Source organism: Macaca nemestrina, chromosome 17, assembly GCF_043159975.1.
Source record: "Macaca nemestrina isolate mMacNem1 chromosome 17, mMacNem.hap1, whole genome shotgun sequence".
Classification (NCBI taxonomy): domain Eukaryota; kingdom Metazoa; phylum Chordata; class Mammalia; order Primates; family Cercopithecidae; genus Macaca; species Macaca nemestrina.
This window is the reverse complement of record NC_092141.1, coordinates 68,510,439-68,526,619: the sequence shown is the minus strand read 5'-3', so window position 1 is coordinate 68,526,619 and position 16,181 is coordinate 68,510,439. Positions and strand designations below refer to the sequence as shown.

Sequence of the window (16,181 nt, the reverse complement as noted above, 5' to 3'; positions counted from 1 at the left end):
CAGTGAGCCGAGATTGTGCCACTTCACTCCAGCCTGGGCAACAGAGTGAGACATTCTCTCAAAAAACGAAGAAAAAAATAATCATTGTGGGTGCCCTTGCTTCCTGCTCAGTGAAGCTCAAAATAAGACTCACTGCTATTCAGAAAACACAAAGATAAAATGACAAATGTAAATAAAAGGAAGGGAGGAGAGTATGTTCTTGTAAGTGGATTTTTAATATTAGTTACGTTTTTCCAAGAGATTGGAGTTAAAAGACCAGGGTGTCTTCTGTATTCCTGAATTGAGAGGTGGAACACTTTGGCTATCCTCATACGTGTTGTCATTGCTGAGACAGCCAGCAGAGGGAGCCAGAATTGTCTTTTTGTGTGTTTTTTTTTTTAACTGACTTTTCATTTTGGAATAACAGCAAACTGAAAAGTTGCAAGAATTATTCAAAGGACCCACCCTCATTTACTTCGTAATTCTCTACACGTTCAGACACACACAGAGAGACAGGTGTGTATGTTTTCCCCTTGAACCGTTTGAAAGTAAAATATTTCAGAATGTATTTTCTAAGAATAAGGACATTCACCTACATAACCACAGTACAGTTGCCAAAATAAGAAAATTTAAAATTGATACAATCCTGTTGTACAGATCTTTTCTGCAGACCTTATTCAGTTTTACTGATCATACCAACAATTTCCATTATAGAATATTTCCCCTAATCCATAGTGATGCATAGCATTTAGTTTTCATGATTTTCAAGTCTCTGAATTGAAGCTGTTCTTTAGTCTCTCTTGGTCTTTTATGACATTGGCACTTTTGAAAAGTACAGGGCATTTATTTTGTAGAATGTCTTTCAATTTGGGTTTGTCTAATACTTCCTCATGATTAGGCTAGGTTATTAGAATCTGGTTATTCCGCTCCTTATCAGACTTTACTAGTTTTGTCATCCATTGATGATTCTTGGCTTATTCCTACAATAGTTGCAAATAGTGAGTCTTCTAACTCTTATTCCTTCTGTTTTGTTTTGTTTTTGAGATGGAGTCTTGCTCTGTCGCCCAGGCTGGAGTGAAGTGGTGTGATCTCGGTTCACTGCAACATCTGCCTTTTGGGTTCAAGCGATTCTCCTGTCTCAGCCTCCAAGTAGCTGGGATTACAGGTGCATGCCACCAAGCCCAGCTAATTATTGTATTTTTAGTACAGACAGGGTTTCACCATGTTGGCCAGACTGGTCTCGAACTCCTGACCTCAGGTGATCCGCCCACCTAGGCCTCCCAAAGTGTGGGGATTACAGGCGTGAGCCACTGCGCCCGGCCATTGCTTTTGTTGTTGTTGTTGTTGTTGTTGTTGTTGTTGTTGTTTTTTTTTTTTTTTTGAGACAGAGTCTTGCTCTGTCGCCCAGGCTGGGGTGCAGTGGCCGGATCTCAGCTCACTGCAAGCTCCGCCTCCCGGGTTTAGACCATTCTCCTGCCTCAGCCTCCCGAGTAGCTGGGACTACAGGCGCCCGCCACCTCGCCCGGCTAGTTTTTTGTATTTTTTAGTAGAGACAGGGTTTCACCGTGTTAGCCAGGATGGTCTCGATCTCCTGACCTCGTGATCCGCCCGTCTCGGCCTCCCAAAGTGCTGGGATTACAGGCTTGAGCCACCGCGCCCGGCCTTTGTTTTGTGTTTTTGAGATGGAGTCTCGCTCTTTCGCCCAGGCTGGAGTGCAGTGGCACAATCTTGGCTCACTGCAACCTTTGCCTCCCAGGTTCAGGCGATTCCCCTGCCTCAGCCTTCTGGGCAACTGGGAGTACAGGTGCCCGCCATCACACTCAGCTAATTTTTGTATTTTTGGTAGAAATGGAGTTTCACCATGTCAGTCAGGCTGGTCTTGAACTCCTGACCTCAAGCAGTCCACCTGCCTTGGCCTCCCAAAGTGCTGGGATTACAGGTGTGAGCGACTGCGCCTGGCCTATTGGTTGGAATTACGTTGTGAAGAAGTGCTTTTGCTTCTCCCCCGTTTGCTTATTATCACTATGGATGTTTGGGTTTGTATTTTATTCAGTGAATTATAATTATAATCTGTTACTGTCCTTATGCATTCCAGTGCTCTAGTGCTCTCATCCCAGATATGGCTACTGAGAACTCCTTTAGGGTGATTCCATCATCCTTTTCACATCTCATTGTTTCTTGAGCACTTCCTTACCTTCAAGCACAAAAAGATGTTCTAGACGTATCTTTCCTTGTCACAATCCTGGACTCAGCCATTTCTTCAAGGAGCTCTGGCTTTTTTTTTCCTTCAAAGAGATGGGATCTTGCTCTCTGGCCCAGACTGGAGTGCAGTGGTACAATTATACCTCACAGCATTCTCAGGCTCCTGGGCTCTAGTGATTCTCCCACTTCAGCCTCCCAAATAGCTGGGACTACAGGTATGTGCCACCATGCTCAGCTTATTTTTAAAGATTTTTTTAAGAGACGGGATCTTGCTCTGTTGCCTGGGATGGTCTCGAACTTCTGGCTTCAAGCAGTCCTCCTGCCTTGGCCTCCCAAAATGCTGGGATTACAGATGTGAGTGACTGCACCTAGCCTAGCAGCTCTGGCTTATAGTGGGGACTAGTTTTTGTTTTTTTGTTTTGTTTTGTTTTTTGTTTTTTTTTTGAGACGGAGTCTCACTCTGTCGCCCAGGCTGGAGTGCAGTGGCGCCATCTCGGCTCACTGCAAGCTCTGCCTCATGGATGTACATCATTCTGCCTCAGCCTCCAGAGTAGCCGGGACTGCAGGCACTTGCCACCATGCCCGGCTAATTTTTTTGTATTTTTAGTTGAGACAGGGTTTCACCACGTTAGCCAGGATGGTCTCGCTCTCCTGACCTCGTGATCTGCCCACCTTGGCCTCCCAAAGTGCAGGGATTACAGGCGTGAGCCACCGTGCCTGGCCAGTGGGGACTAGTATTTAGAAACAAAGGTTTGAATGCTACTGGGGTACATTGCTTCTAGGCCCTCTCACTGAGCACAGCTGGGTTATATACACTCGTACATATCTGTAACTATTTCTACACACGTATATTAAAAATCATGCATTAATCCTAGTATCCCCAGTTCCATTTCAGCACCACTGGCTCTTCCGAGCCTTCTTAGTTCCTTCTCTAGCACTGAGAAACCTGGCTCCAACATCATTGTTCGTGGGTTTATTCATTTCTCAATCCTGCAAGGTGCCCTCTTAAAGTTCCTGTGTCTGTCTTCAGGCAGGAGGCTCTCTGCTTCCACCCAGTAATATTTCCCCAGGTCTTTTTTTTCTCCCCAGGTTTCATGGCTTGAAATAGTGCCTTCTTGGGTTCTGCTTTGAACTTTCTCCCCTCCTTGTTCTTCTTACCACCTTCTGAGCCTTGTGTTTCTCAGGTGATGCTGAACACAGAGCGGCTGATCAAGCATGCGGTGCAGGAGAGGCTGGCGGTCACTGTGTGCATCAACAAGATTGACCGACTGATCCTGGAGCTGAAGCTGCCTCCAACTGATGCATATTACAAGCTGCGCCACATTGTGGATGAGGTCAATGGATTAATAAGGTAGAAGACCCCTGGGAGTGGATTTCCTGTCCTCAGAGACTCTGGGTTTTAACCCTGAATACCTCTGGGAACAACTCTGATTTATGTCTTGACATGTGTTGATGAGTTTGTTGGGCAAAACTAGAGGCACATTCTAGGACTCTGCAGGGGTCAACTCCATACTATTACCTCTGTGCCTTAACCACTTGTGATGCTTAACACATCTTCTGTTTAGTATTATGATCATTACTTGGACTGTATTTAATGTCTTCTTCTCTTTTTAGAGATAGGATCTCTGTTACCCAAGCTACAGTGCAGTGTCACAATCACAGCTCACTGCAGCCTCGAACTTCTGGGCTCAAGCAATCCTCCCACCTCAGTCTTCTGAGTAGCTGGGACCACAGGCATGTGCCACCATACCTGGCTAATTTTTTTTATTTTTGTTTTTATTTTTATTTATTTATTTATTTTTTGTAGAGATGGAGTCTTGCTATGTTGCCCAAGCTGGTCTTAAACTGACTTCAAGCAATTCTTCTACCTTGGCCTTCCAAAGTGCTAGCATTACAGATGTGAGCCACTACACCCAGTTGTTACTTGCCTAATAGCAATAATGGCAAATATTATTAGGCATGTATAGTATAAGTTAACATAGTAACTTACAAGGGATGTTATAAGAAATTAAATAGATATTTGATGGAACACACTTAGCACAGTGCTTGCCATGTAGCAGCTGATGCGCTGAATAATGTTAGATGCTGTTATAGTTAACACAGTCTAAATAAATTAAGAACTGTTTGCTGTGTTTCTGTGGATATAATCTTCGCAACAAGATAGATTTAGGGCTTGCATTAATACATATGAGTGATGGTTATGATACTTTATAATATCAAAGAGCCTTTGAAAGAGAGGTTAAATATATCTTAAAGACAGTCTTACTACAGGCTGAAGGATGTGCTAGATGACTTCCTGCAGCCCCTTAAATGGGCCTGTGAGGAGGCCGTCCTACTGAAAGAATGCCTTTCCATTTGAGGATTGGGGATGGTACCTGTGTGGCTAGAGACGCTTACCTTCAGGAGCCTTCCCAGTGTGTAGCACTACTTTTCAAATGGAATATCTTCACCCCATCTCTGCAAGGACTGACAATGACTAGAGCCCAACGTGACCCCATGAGTCCAAAGGATGAAATGACAAATATCTTTTAATAAAACGACTGAACGTGATAGCTTATGCCTGTAATCCCAGCACTTTGAGAGGTCAAGGCGGGAGGATCGCTTGAGGCTAGGAGTTCAAGACCAGCCTGGGCAACATAGCTAGACTCTGTCTACAAAAAATGATTTTAAAATTAGCTTGGCATGGTGGCATGTGTTTGTAATCCTAGCTACCTGGGAGGCAGAGGCAAAAGGATCACTTGAGCCAAGGAGTTCAGGCTTATAGTGAGCTATGATTGTGCTGTTGCACTCCAGTGCGGGTGACAGAGTGAGACCCTGTCTCTTTAAAAAAAAAAAAAAAAAAAGGCAGGAGGTGGGATAGGGCTAAATTTAACCAGATTTACTAAAATAGGAAGTCAAGAGGTCATGTTTCAAACCTCTAAACAAGAGCTCAGGCACAGTGGCTTATACCTAGAATCCCAGCACTTTGGGAGGCCGAGGCAGGAGATTGCTTGAGCCCAGGAGTTCAAGGTTCAAACCTGGGCAACATGGCATTTGTATCTCATCTCTACAAAAATTAGCCAGGCTTGGTGCTTCATGCCTGCAGTCCCAGCTACTTGGGAGGCTGAGGAGGGAAGATTGCATGAGCCTGAGAGTCGAGGCTACAATGAATTGTGATTTGCCACTGTGCTCCAGCCTGGGCAACAAGGCAAGACCCTGTCTCAAAAACAAAAGAACCTCTAAGCAAGAAAAAGCAACATAAACATATTACTTAGAAATCTGAAGGTAAATACTCTAAAAGCAGCTTTAAAAGTGTTGAAAGCAGTTGCCTCTAGGGAGCATAACTTGGGGGTAGAGGGCTGTTCTTTATAAGCCATACTTTTATTTCTGTATTGGGAAATTCCATAAGATAATGTGCCAGTAAGGCTAAGGTTGTGGATTTGATCCCCTTGTACAACTGGTTTTCTTATAAATGTTAATGAACTCAGATGCTTGTGGTTTCTGCATGGCTTTTAAGATTGAAAGTTTTAACATGGTAAAAGCCAAACACAAAAGAATAAAGAGTATGGCAGTGAGAGTAAAGAGCGGAGTTGCTTTTCTTCTTTTCCTGTCTTTTCTCTTTTTTTTTTTTTTGAGACAGAGTCTCGCTCTGTCGCCCAGGCTGGAGTGCAGTGGCCGGATCTCAGCTCACTGCAAGCTCCGCCTCCCGGGTTTATGCCATTCTCCTGCCTCAGCCTCCCGAGTAGCTGGGACTACAGGCACCCGCCACCTCGCCTGGCTAGTTTTTTGTATTTTTTTAGTAGAGACGGGGTTTCACTGTGTTAGCCAGGATGGTCTCGATCTCCTGACCTCGTGATCCACCTGTCTCGGCCTCCCAAAGTGCTGGGATTACAGGCTTGAGCCACCGCGCCCGGCCACTTTTCTCTTTTTTAAGTGATGTTTATGTCTGCTTATATTTGTGAAATTGAGGTTTTTCCTCAAATGTATTTCTGTATTTCTGTCTTACCACATTAGATTCATTTCCTGTGTTCTAAGGTTTTTGTCTCTGTCCTCTAGGTTTCCCCTTGTCTGTCTGGTGCAGTTAACTTTTCCAAGATTGTGCAGAATGTCCCCAACTCTGGGAAATCAGCTTGTTATTGAGAATTAGGAAACAGCTCCATCATGTCACATTCTTGGACCAGGCTGTTGGCAAAACTAAGTGTCCTGCACAAGTCCCTTCCGAGGACTGGAGAGTGACTGTGATACTGAGTTCCTGCCCTTCCCCTTGGCAGTGCATCTGGGATGCTGCAGCCTGGCACTGTGCTTACCACTGTCTCTGTTTCAGCATGTATTCCACTGATGAGAACCTGATCCTTTCCCCACTCCTGGGTAACGTCTGCTTCTCCAGCTCCCAGTACAGCATCTGCTTCACGCTGGGCTCCTTTGCCAAGATCTACGCCGACACCTTTGGTAAGTGCTGGCTGGCAGTCTGTCTCACCAGCTTCCCCTGAGTCCTGTGTGGCTTTCCTGCTGAATGGCTCAGAAATTGGCTTCGTATCAGAGCACCCTGTTGGGGGAACATTTTATCACCTGTTATTATCACATTTGGGGGTCTTTCTGGCCTTGAGACCCTTTCTTCAGGCTAAGTTGTTTCTAAATAATAGAAAAATAAAAGTGAATAGGAGGACATGGGAGAAGAAGGAGGTCATTTTAGGAATAAAAGGCTCTCCTAGGGTGAGACAGGTTTTGTAAACAGGAATCATCCATGCCCACAGGCACTTTCAGACCTCCTCACAGGTAACATCTCTCTCACCGTTGGTGCTTCTAGCTAGCCGTATGGAGGCAGACATCAATTTCATGGGTCTAATTGAGAACTCATGGTGACTTTGCAGCCAGCATCTACAGGCCTCTGCTGACATGCCCAGCCGCATAATATCATGGGTTCCTGGAGCCTCAACACCAGATCTTTAAGACCAGATTCCCACTGTGAGAGACTCCCTGGCTCTTCATCTTTGCACTTCCCCAGTGACCTCAGATTCCAATAGGAATCGTGCACTGAGAGTCTTTCCTATGTTCAATGTTACAGTTCCTTAGAGGGAAGTCACTGTTATACCGTTTTTAGGGTCGAGCAGACAGGCTCCGTGAGAGGTCTCATGACCAGTAGGCAGTGGAGCACCAGCGTTTCTATTCTCGCCAGTCAGTTGTCCTGCTGCACTCTCAGCATGGGCCCTTTGCTCTTGTGAAAAAAAAGTGGGGGATTAAAGTTCAGTCTTTTTTGACGGGGTGCAGTGGCTCACACCTATAATCCCAGGACTTTGGGAATCTGAGGCAGGCGGATCACTTGAGCCCAGTAGTTTGAGACCAGCCTGGGCAACATGGCAAAACCCCATCTCTACAAAAGAATACAAAAAATTAGGCCGGGCGCGGTGACTCAAGCCTGTAATCCCAGCACTTTGGGAGGCCGAGACGGGCGGATCACGAGGTCAGGAGATCGAGACCATCCTGGCTAACACAGTGAAACCCCGTCTCTACTAAAAAATACAAAAAACTAGCCGGGCAAGGTGGCGGGCGCCTGTAGTCCCAGCTACTCGGGAGGCTGAGGCAGGAGAATGGCAGGAACCCAGGAGGCGGAGCTTGCAGTGAGCCGAGATCGCGCCACTGCACTCCAGCCTGGGCGATAGAGCGAGACTCCGTCTAAAAAAAAAAAAAAATTAGCTGGCCGTGATGGCGCACACCTGTAGTCCCAGCTACTCGGGAGGCAGAGGTGGGAGGATTGCATGAGCTAGGGAGGTCAAGGCTGCAGGGAGCCAAGGTTATGCCACTGCACTCCAGTGTGGATGACAGAGTGAGACCCTGTCTCAAAGAAAAAAAGTTCAGTGATTATACTACATGGTAAGTGCATTAACAGAGGGCGTAAACATTCAGTGGTTCAGAGGAAGGAAAGTTTCGATAACTAACAATGTGGGAAAGAAAGGGAGAATTTGATCATTAACAGAGGGCATAAACATTCAGTGATTCAGAGGAAGGAAAGTTTCGGTAACTAACAGTGTGCGAAAGAAAGGGAGAATTTGATCATTAACAGAGGGCATAAACATTCAGTGGTTCAGAGGAAGGAAAGCTTCAGTAACTAACAATGAGGGAAAGGGGGAGAATTTGGTAATTAACAGAGTAAGGAAGAAAAAGATTTTGAGTTTAGATGAAATTTTGGTGATAACCATACTGATGGAGACAGAGAAGTCTGAAGGGGAATGTGGCTTTAGGAAAAAGCTGATGCATTCCCTTTATCCCATACAAGGGGAGAGGGGACAGTCTGACATCTGAGTAGAAATATCCAGGAGGTAGTTGGTGGTATCACTTGTCTAACTGAATGTTACCCAATGTCTTGACTTTTTAAAGCCATAGTTGTTTGGTATAGTCTGACCAGGATTAGCAGTTATAGTCGAACTAAAAATAAACTAAAAACTAGTTGGTAAAAGATGAGCCAAAGGTTGGCTTTGGTGTTTTCTCTCGAGAGGGCTCAGTAATTGCTTACTTGAGGCCTGGGGCTAGCCAGAGCCTTATGGTGACACTGCAGTTGGAAGGTGGCCCACACTGGCAGCAGAGTTGAGCTTGTCTACATCAGGAAGGGGTGAAAGAACCATTAAATTCCCCTTCCAGAAGAGACAGGGTTTAGACGCAGATAGAGGATGCCACACAGTAGGTGACCCTGTTCCATCAAAGGAAAACATGTAACACATGCTGTTGTCCATAATTCAATCCTAGTGCTTGGTGGAGATGGAGAGGCTTGGGTTCTCATTTTGGCTCCAGCACAGCCTTGTCAACTTTGGACCAGTCTTGTCCTACTTTGTGCCTCAGTGTCCCCGTTTTCCTGTCTGGTTAGAAGGGAATTTGTGGACCCTGGAAAGGAAAGTGGTAGAAGTTCTCAGCTGCGAACCACCTGTGCCACCTGAAACAGAATTTTGAACACTTTGCTAGGTAGATTATAATTGTGTGACTTCTCCCATAGGTGACATTAATTACCAAGAATTTGCTAAAAGACTCTGGGGTGACATCTACTTCAACCCTAAGACGTAAGTAGAGTATGGGACGTGACTTTCCAGAGGGGTGATCATTTACCCAGTAAGTGAGAAGAGATAGAGAAATTCTCTGAGTTCAAAGATTAAAATACCTACTTTTTTTTTTTAATGTAAACTACTGTCTTTCCTCCCCTAAATGGGTTGGCTTCCTAAGCTCTGATCTGGTGAGAGACTTTTTCTCCTGAAGTCTTTACAGCCCAGCTCAGGCATCCAGGAGGGTCATAACCATGTATCCTTCCAGGAATCTGCCTCTGGAAACTTTACAGTCACACACACATTCCTCGCCTGGGCTGCTGTTCAGATTCAGCACTTAGACAATGCCTCTTGGGATCAGTGATAGTGCCTTTTCTCCCGGGTCACTCAGAACTCTTATTTTTCCTTTTAGGCGAAAGTTCACCAAAAAGGCCCCAACTAGCAGCTCCCAGAGAAGTTTCGTGGAGTTTATCTTGGAGCCCCTTTATAAGATCCTCGCCCAGGTGAGTGTGTCAGGCCACACTGGGCAGATCTGCTCTTATAAGCACAGTGTGAAAGAGCTGGTGAACTCACTTCACTCTGTCCCTAAACCTGCTCAGTTTTCTGTTAAGTATAAGAGTGCTTGTTGGTCACCAATTGTTCAAAAAGTAATCTTCTAGATCCAGAACACTGCAGTACTCCAAGTGCTATTAAAATCAAAGGAAAGGGGCCCGGGCATGGTGGCTCATGCCTGTAATCCTAGCACTCTGGGAAGTGGAGGTGGGCAGATTGCCTGAGCTCAGGAGCTTGAGACCAGCCTGGGCAACATGGTGAAACCCCGTCTCCACTAAAATACAAAAAATTAGCTGGGCATGGTGGCGGACGCCTGTAGTCCCAGCTACTCGGGAGGCTGAGGCGGGAGAATGGCGTAAACCCGGGAGGGAGAGGTTACAGTGAGCCAAGATCACACCACTGCACTTCCGCCTGGGCGACAGAGCAAGACTCTGTCTCCAAAAAAAAAAAAAAAAAAAATCAAAGGAAAGGGAGGAGGTATGAAAGAAAAGTCTTCTCCTAGAGCAGGTTTATGAACATATCTTGACTGTTGAGAAGAATGTGACACTTAGAACTAATCATTTCAGTTATGGGAATTTAACTTAGAGATATAATTATGAGAGTCCTCCTGGCTACTTATATAAATCAAAGTGTTTATAGCATTTTTGGTTGTTGTTTGTTTTTGTTTTTTAGAGATAGGGTCCCACTCTGTCACCCAGGCTGGAGTACAATAGCACGATCATAGCTCACTGCAGCTTCAAACTCCTAGGTTTGAGCAATCCTCCCACCTCAGCCTCCTGAGAAGCTGGGACTGCAGGCGCAAGCTACCATGCCTGGCTCACTTTTTAAAACTTTTTTGTAGCGATAAGGTCTCGCTGTTATCCCCAAGCCGGTCTCAGACTTCTAGCCTCAAGTGATCCTCCTGCCTTGGCCTCCCAAAGTGCTGGGATTACAGGCAGGAGTCTACCACCTCAGCTTATAGCATTGTTTGTGATGGCAGGAAAAGGGAAAAAACAAGAAGTAAGTTAAATGTTTGTCAGTTATGCTCCTTAATCTGATTAAATGAATGATGGTACATCCCATAAAATGAACCACTTTACAACCACTAAAAGTATGTCTAGGCTGGGCATAGTGGCTCAGCCCTGTAATCCAGATGCTTTGGGAGGCCAAGGCAGGAGGATCACTTGAGCCCAGGAGTTTAAGACCAGCCTGGGCAACATGGCAAGACCCCATCTCTACTAAAATTACAAAAATTACCCAGACATAGTGGCTTATACCTGTAATCCCAGCTACTCTTGAGGCTGAGGCTGCAGTGAGCTGAGATCGTGCCACTGCACTCCAGCCTGGGTGACAGAGCAAGACTCCATCTCAAAAAAAAAAAAAAAAAAATCAACTGGGAGTGATGGTGTGTACCTGTGGTCCCAGCTACTCAGGAGGCTGAGGCCAGAGGATTGCTTGAACCCTGGTGGTCAAAACTGCAGTGATCTATGATCACACCACTGCATTCCAGCCTGAGTGGCGAAGTGAGACCCTGTCTCAGAAAAAAACAAATAAAGCGTGTTCGTATGAACTTTGCTTTCATAACTGTTTGTACAATATGTGATGCTTGGCCGGGCGGGGTGGCTCAAGCCTGTAATCCCAGGAGTTTGGGAGGCCGAGGTGGGTGGATCATGAGGTCAGGAGATCGAGACCATCCTGGCTAACATGGTGAAACCCTGTCTCTACTAAAAAATACAAAAAAACTAGCCGGGCGAGGTGGCAGGCACCTGTAGTCCCAGCTACTCGGGAGGCTGAGGCAGGAGAATGGCGTAAACCCGGGAGGCGGAGCTTGCAGTGAGCTGAGATCCGGCCACCGCACTCCAGCCTGGGTGACAGAGCGAGACTCCGTCTCAAAAAAAAAAAAAAAAAAATGTGATGCTTGTCAGATTGAAATAATTTGTCAGGAAATGGTAAGGATTTAATTAAGCATGTGGAATGCTGAGAAGCAAAGAATATAACTTGGCCAGATGTGGTGGCTCACGCCTATAATCCCAGCACTTTGGGAGGTCCCAGTGGGCAGATCGTTTGAGATCAAGAGTTCAAGACCAGCCTGGACAACATGGCTAAACCCTGTCTGCACACAAAATAGAATTAGCTGTTGTAGTGGTGCGTGCCTATAGCCCCAACTACTTGGGGGGCTGAGGCAGGAGGATCACTTGAGCCCGGGAGACGGAGGTTGCAGTGAGCCATGATCACACCATTGCACTCCAGCCTGCGTGACAGAGTGAGACCTTGTCTGTAAAAAAAAGAATATAATGTGACATTTATATGAATTTGTACTCCCTAAAAGATAGGACTAAAAGGGTAAAAATTACAGGAATTTTTGTACAGACCTTTCTCCCAAGATAGTAATAAAATACGCAGGTGTTTAATAAGCACAGTGGACACACACATATACAAAATATGTGTGGTCATTCCAGTGGACAAAACAGCAAAACCTAGCAACAAGATAAAATAGTGATTAAAATTTATTAGTCCTGAAAAATACTTAGTATCTTATGTCAGACTGGAATGGATTAATAAAAAAAATTTATAGAGCCTGCCTCAGTAGAGACCTTGAGTCTGCTGAGGATGATTTAGCTTGGCCCTGCCCTGACAGGATCCACAGCCAGGTGACCTTTTTTGGTTCCTTCCAGTGCACAATGATCCTCTAAATCTGAGAAGTCTGTAAATAGACTTCTATTTAATAGGTGAGGAAGTTCCTGAGTGGGATGAGATGCTGCTTTTCAGACACCAGGGGGCAGCACTAGGAGTAAGCAATCTGAGTGCTTGGTTTATTAGCTGCGGTGGGTATGTAACCAAGTTGGCTTTGCCTATGGTTTGAAGGGTAGGTAGCAGAGATGCCGCTGAAACAAAACTTTTGTCCTTGCCAAGAGCTTTGTCTCCATAGAAGAGAGCCTTGTGCAGGAGTTCTTCAGCTATTTCTTTGGCCTTTCCTTGTCTCCCTCTAGCACCATGCTCAGGCTCTCACTACAGCTGACATGGTATCTTATACCCTCACAGGTTGTGGGTGACGTGGACACCAGCCTCCCACGGACCCTAGATGAGCTTGGCATCCACCTGACAAAGGAGGAGCTGAAGCTGAACATCCGCCCCCTGCTCAGGCTGGTCTGCAAAAAGTTCTTTGGCGAGTTCACAGGTAGTAACGTGCTTATGGCCCCTTAACTCTGTCATCCTCGTGCCCTGCCACAGGTATCACAGCAACTTTTTCTCATGCTGCAATGGAGGTCAGAGGTCTGAGGATCTTTTCAACAAACTACAGATGGAAATGCAGAACACTGGTGTTTTTCCTAGCTGCTTTCCTTAGTGGATGATGGCACACATTCTATCTTGGGAACCAAAAGGAATTACATTTTCCTGCCAGGAGGAGTGTTCAAGTAAATGAGATGGGGAGGCAGGCTCTGTGGTTCTGGTGTATTTTCCAGGGGTCAGCCGGGAACGTGCATGCTTGGGTGGTATGAAATAGTGCAAAAAATGCTAGGCTAGGATTTGGGAGACTTGGTTAGTTACACAGAAGGCAGGTGATCAGCAGAAAGACACTGGACTGGTTGAAAAAAACCACCTGAGCCTGTCTCGATCCTGCCCTGGCCATTCCATGAGATGACCCTGGGCAAGCCACCTAATTCATCGTGACTCTCATTTGTTATCTGTAAAATCAGGGAAGTGTAAGGGGTGATGGCTGAGGGTCTTCTCAGCAGTCTCTGATTCTAAGTCCAGTGGGAATGAGGTGTCTGGGCCCCCAAGGTGTGTAGTTTTTGGGGTTTTTTTGTTTTTTTGTTTTTTTTGAGACGGAGTCTTTGCTCTGTCACCCAGGCTGGAGTGCAGTGGCGTGATCTAGGCTCACTACAAGCTCCGCCTCCTGGGTTCACGCCATTCTCCTGCCTCAGCCTCCCGAGTAGCTGGGACTACAGGTGCCCGCTACCACGCCCGGCTAATTTTTTTTTTTTTTTGTATTTTTAGTAGAGACAGGGTTTCACCATGTTAGCCAGGATGGTCTTGATCTCCTGACCTTGTGATCCACCCGTCTCGGCCTCCCAAAGTGCTGGGATTACAGGCTTGAGCCACCGCGCCCGGCCTGGTGTGTAGTTTTAATAGCTTATTTTGGTCTGCCCACCAGTCTGACACACTAGATACCATTGAAGGCAGACACACCTATCCCAGTGTGCTCACGGGGGTTCCCACTTGTGTGGTTTATTAATGTGTTTGGAAAACGGGTAACTTGTTGAATAGAGATGCATGCGGTGTTTCTCAATGGGAGTCAGGTCAGGAATTGTTTTAAGTAGGTGTTAGATGGGGTGCTTATTTTGTTCCATGTAAATGCGTATAGCCAATAAAAGTTCATAGATCGATGTACTTTAAACTTGCTGTCAGCGGAGTTTCAAGGAACCATGTACCACTGATACCTACTTCTTGCTCTTTTCCGGCATCAGGGTGACTCCACATCTTTTAGCAGCACGTTCCCAGAAAGCAGGCTATCAACTTTGCCCCTAGAATCATAGTGCCAGAGCTTTTAGTCCCTGCACTTTGAGCTTTCTGACCATTGTGAATGGTTGAGTAACTCCTGCTCGTGCTCCCGGGGGGGCATGTAGTAATGGCTTTCTCTTTTCCATCCACAGGCTTTGTGGACATGTGTGTGCAGCATATCCCTTCTCCAAAGGTGGGCGCCAAGCCGAAGATTGAGCACACCTACACGGGCGGTGTGGACTCCGACCTCGGCGAGGCTATGAGTGACTGTGACCCTGATGTAAGGGCACGTGGCTCCCTGGTTCTCTGATTTTTTTTTTCCTTTCCTGTGTGGGGATACTGATTTCTGGTCACAGGAGTCATGCCCTCTTCGCCACCCTTGCCTTCCCATCCCCATGGGCACAGTCAGGCCTGAATGCAAAGCCTAATGTTGCCGCTGCTAGTGCCATGACCTTGCGAACATTACTCACATTTCCTGAGCCTCAAGGCCTTGGTCTATAACACGAGCATAATAAAATGTGAGCGGTTGTTATGAGATTTAAATAAGATTAAGGAAGTGTTACGATTGTGTTCAGCATGTTGCCTGGCAGATACTAAAGATTCAACAAATGGTAGCTAATCTTGTCAGTCCTGGCTTTTAAAAACATCTTTGCCAGCCATTTCTTAGGCTGTCTAGTTTCTCGTCATAAATACACAGCCAGTTGAGAATTGAGTTACATCTTAAGAGGAAATTTGGGACAGTAAGCAATCTTGTGAATAGTGCCGGTCTGCCATCTTAAATCTGCGTCTCTTCCTCAATGCTCTTATCTTCCCAAAAAGAAAAAAGGAAGAGAATATTTTTGCTCTGCCATGTCTCCTATTCAGCCTCCTTAGAGGGATGGGATACAACATAGTTTGGAGATGAGATTACCTCATCTTTCTCTAGCTCCTCATAGAGCTCATGTCCTTGCTGTCAAGGAAAATGGTGGGGAGTAGTACTTCCCCGGAGGGTAGATGTGGTTGAAGCTGCACCCTGTCCCCTCTTCCAGGGCCCCCTGATGTGCCACACTACCAAGATGTACAGCACAGATGATGGAGTCCAATTTCATGCCTTTGGCCGGGTGCTGAGTGGCACCATTCATGCTGGGCAGCCTGTGAAGGTACTGGGGGAGAACTACACCCTGGAGGATGAGGAAGACTCCCAGATATGCACTGTGGGCCGCCTTTGGATCTCTGTGGCCAGGTACTGCCAACCAGAGCCCCAGGGGTATGCCTCGGTGTCTGTCCAGGGACTGCCCCCAAGGAGCTGGAAGGGGTGATCCTCCTTGGAAGTAGTTGCAAGGCTCTGTGCAAGAGGGGGTAAAGCGGCTCTCTATCTGCAGGGCTATTGACTTCTAGTTCTTCCTATCCAGGGTTTGCTGGGGCCAAAGGCACCTACTGTTGGAATAGTGGCAGAAACTTTGCCTTTGCACTTTGGGTGGCTTGTGTGAACTTTTTTTTTTAGCCCTATTTGTTTGTTTGTTTTGAGACAGGGTCTCACTCTGTTGCCTAGGCCAGAGTGCAGTGGCACAATCTCAGCTCACTACAGCCTCCACCTCCTGGGCTCAAGCAGTCCTTCCACCTCAGCCTCCCAAGTAGCTGGAACTACAAGCACACACTACCACGTCTGGCTAATTTTTTAATTTTTTTGTAGAGACAACGTTTCACTATATTGCCCAGACTGGTCTCCAACTCCTGGGCTCAAGTGATCCTCCCACCACAGCCTCTCAAAGTGTTGGGATTACAGGTGTGAGCCACCACAGGCCGTCTTAAAGCCCTTTTGAAAGCATGAAGCTTGTATGAACTTTTGTAGCAAGATTTCCATTGTTACTCATTTTAACTCTCTTTCCATTTCCTTTCCTCTGTTCCTTAAGTCATAATCTTTGTGTTTCTTCCCAAAAGAAACTGTTTCCCAACCTCCACTGTCTATGCTTTGACCAA

The 16,181-nt window shown here is 46.1% G+C and overlaps 1 protein-coding gene across 4 annotated transcripts in view; it reads left to right on the top strand.

Annotated features, from left to right (window-relative positions):
• LOC105468889 (elongation factor Tu GTP binding domain containing 2) overlaps positions 1-16,181 on the top strand; it is a 43,168-nt gene that overhangs the window by 17,181 nt on the left and 9,806 nt on the right. For all 4 annotated transcript variants that reach the window (XM_011719373.3, XM_071083271.1, XM_071083272.1 and 1 more), the window contains 7 exons: positions 3,366-3,532; positions 6,485-6,609; positions 9,146-9,209; positions 9,601-9,691; positions 12,762-12,897; positions 14,375-14,502; positions 15,251-15,444. In XM_011719373.3, coding sequence (XP_011717675.1) covers positions 3,366-3,532; positions 6,485-6,609; positions 9,146-9,209; positions 9,601-9,691; positions 12,762-12,897; positions 14,375-14,502; positions 15,251-15,444 — 905 coding nt within the window. The remainder of the gene's footprint in view (positions 1-3,365; positions 3,533-6,484; positions 6,610-9,145; positions 9,210-9,600; positions 9,692-12,761; positions 12,898-14,374; positions 14,503-15,250; positions 15,445-16,181) is intronic.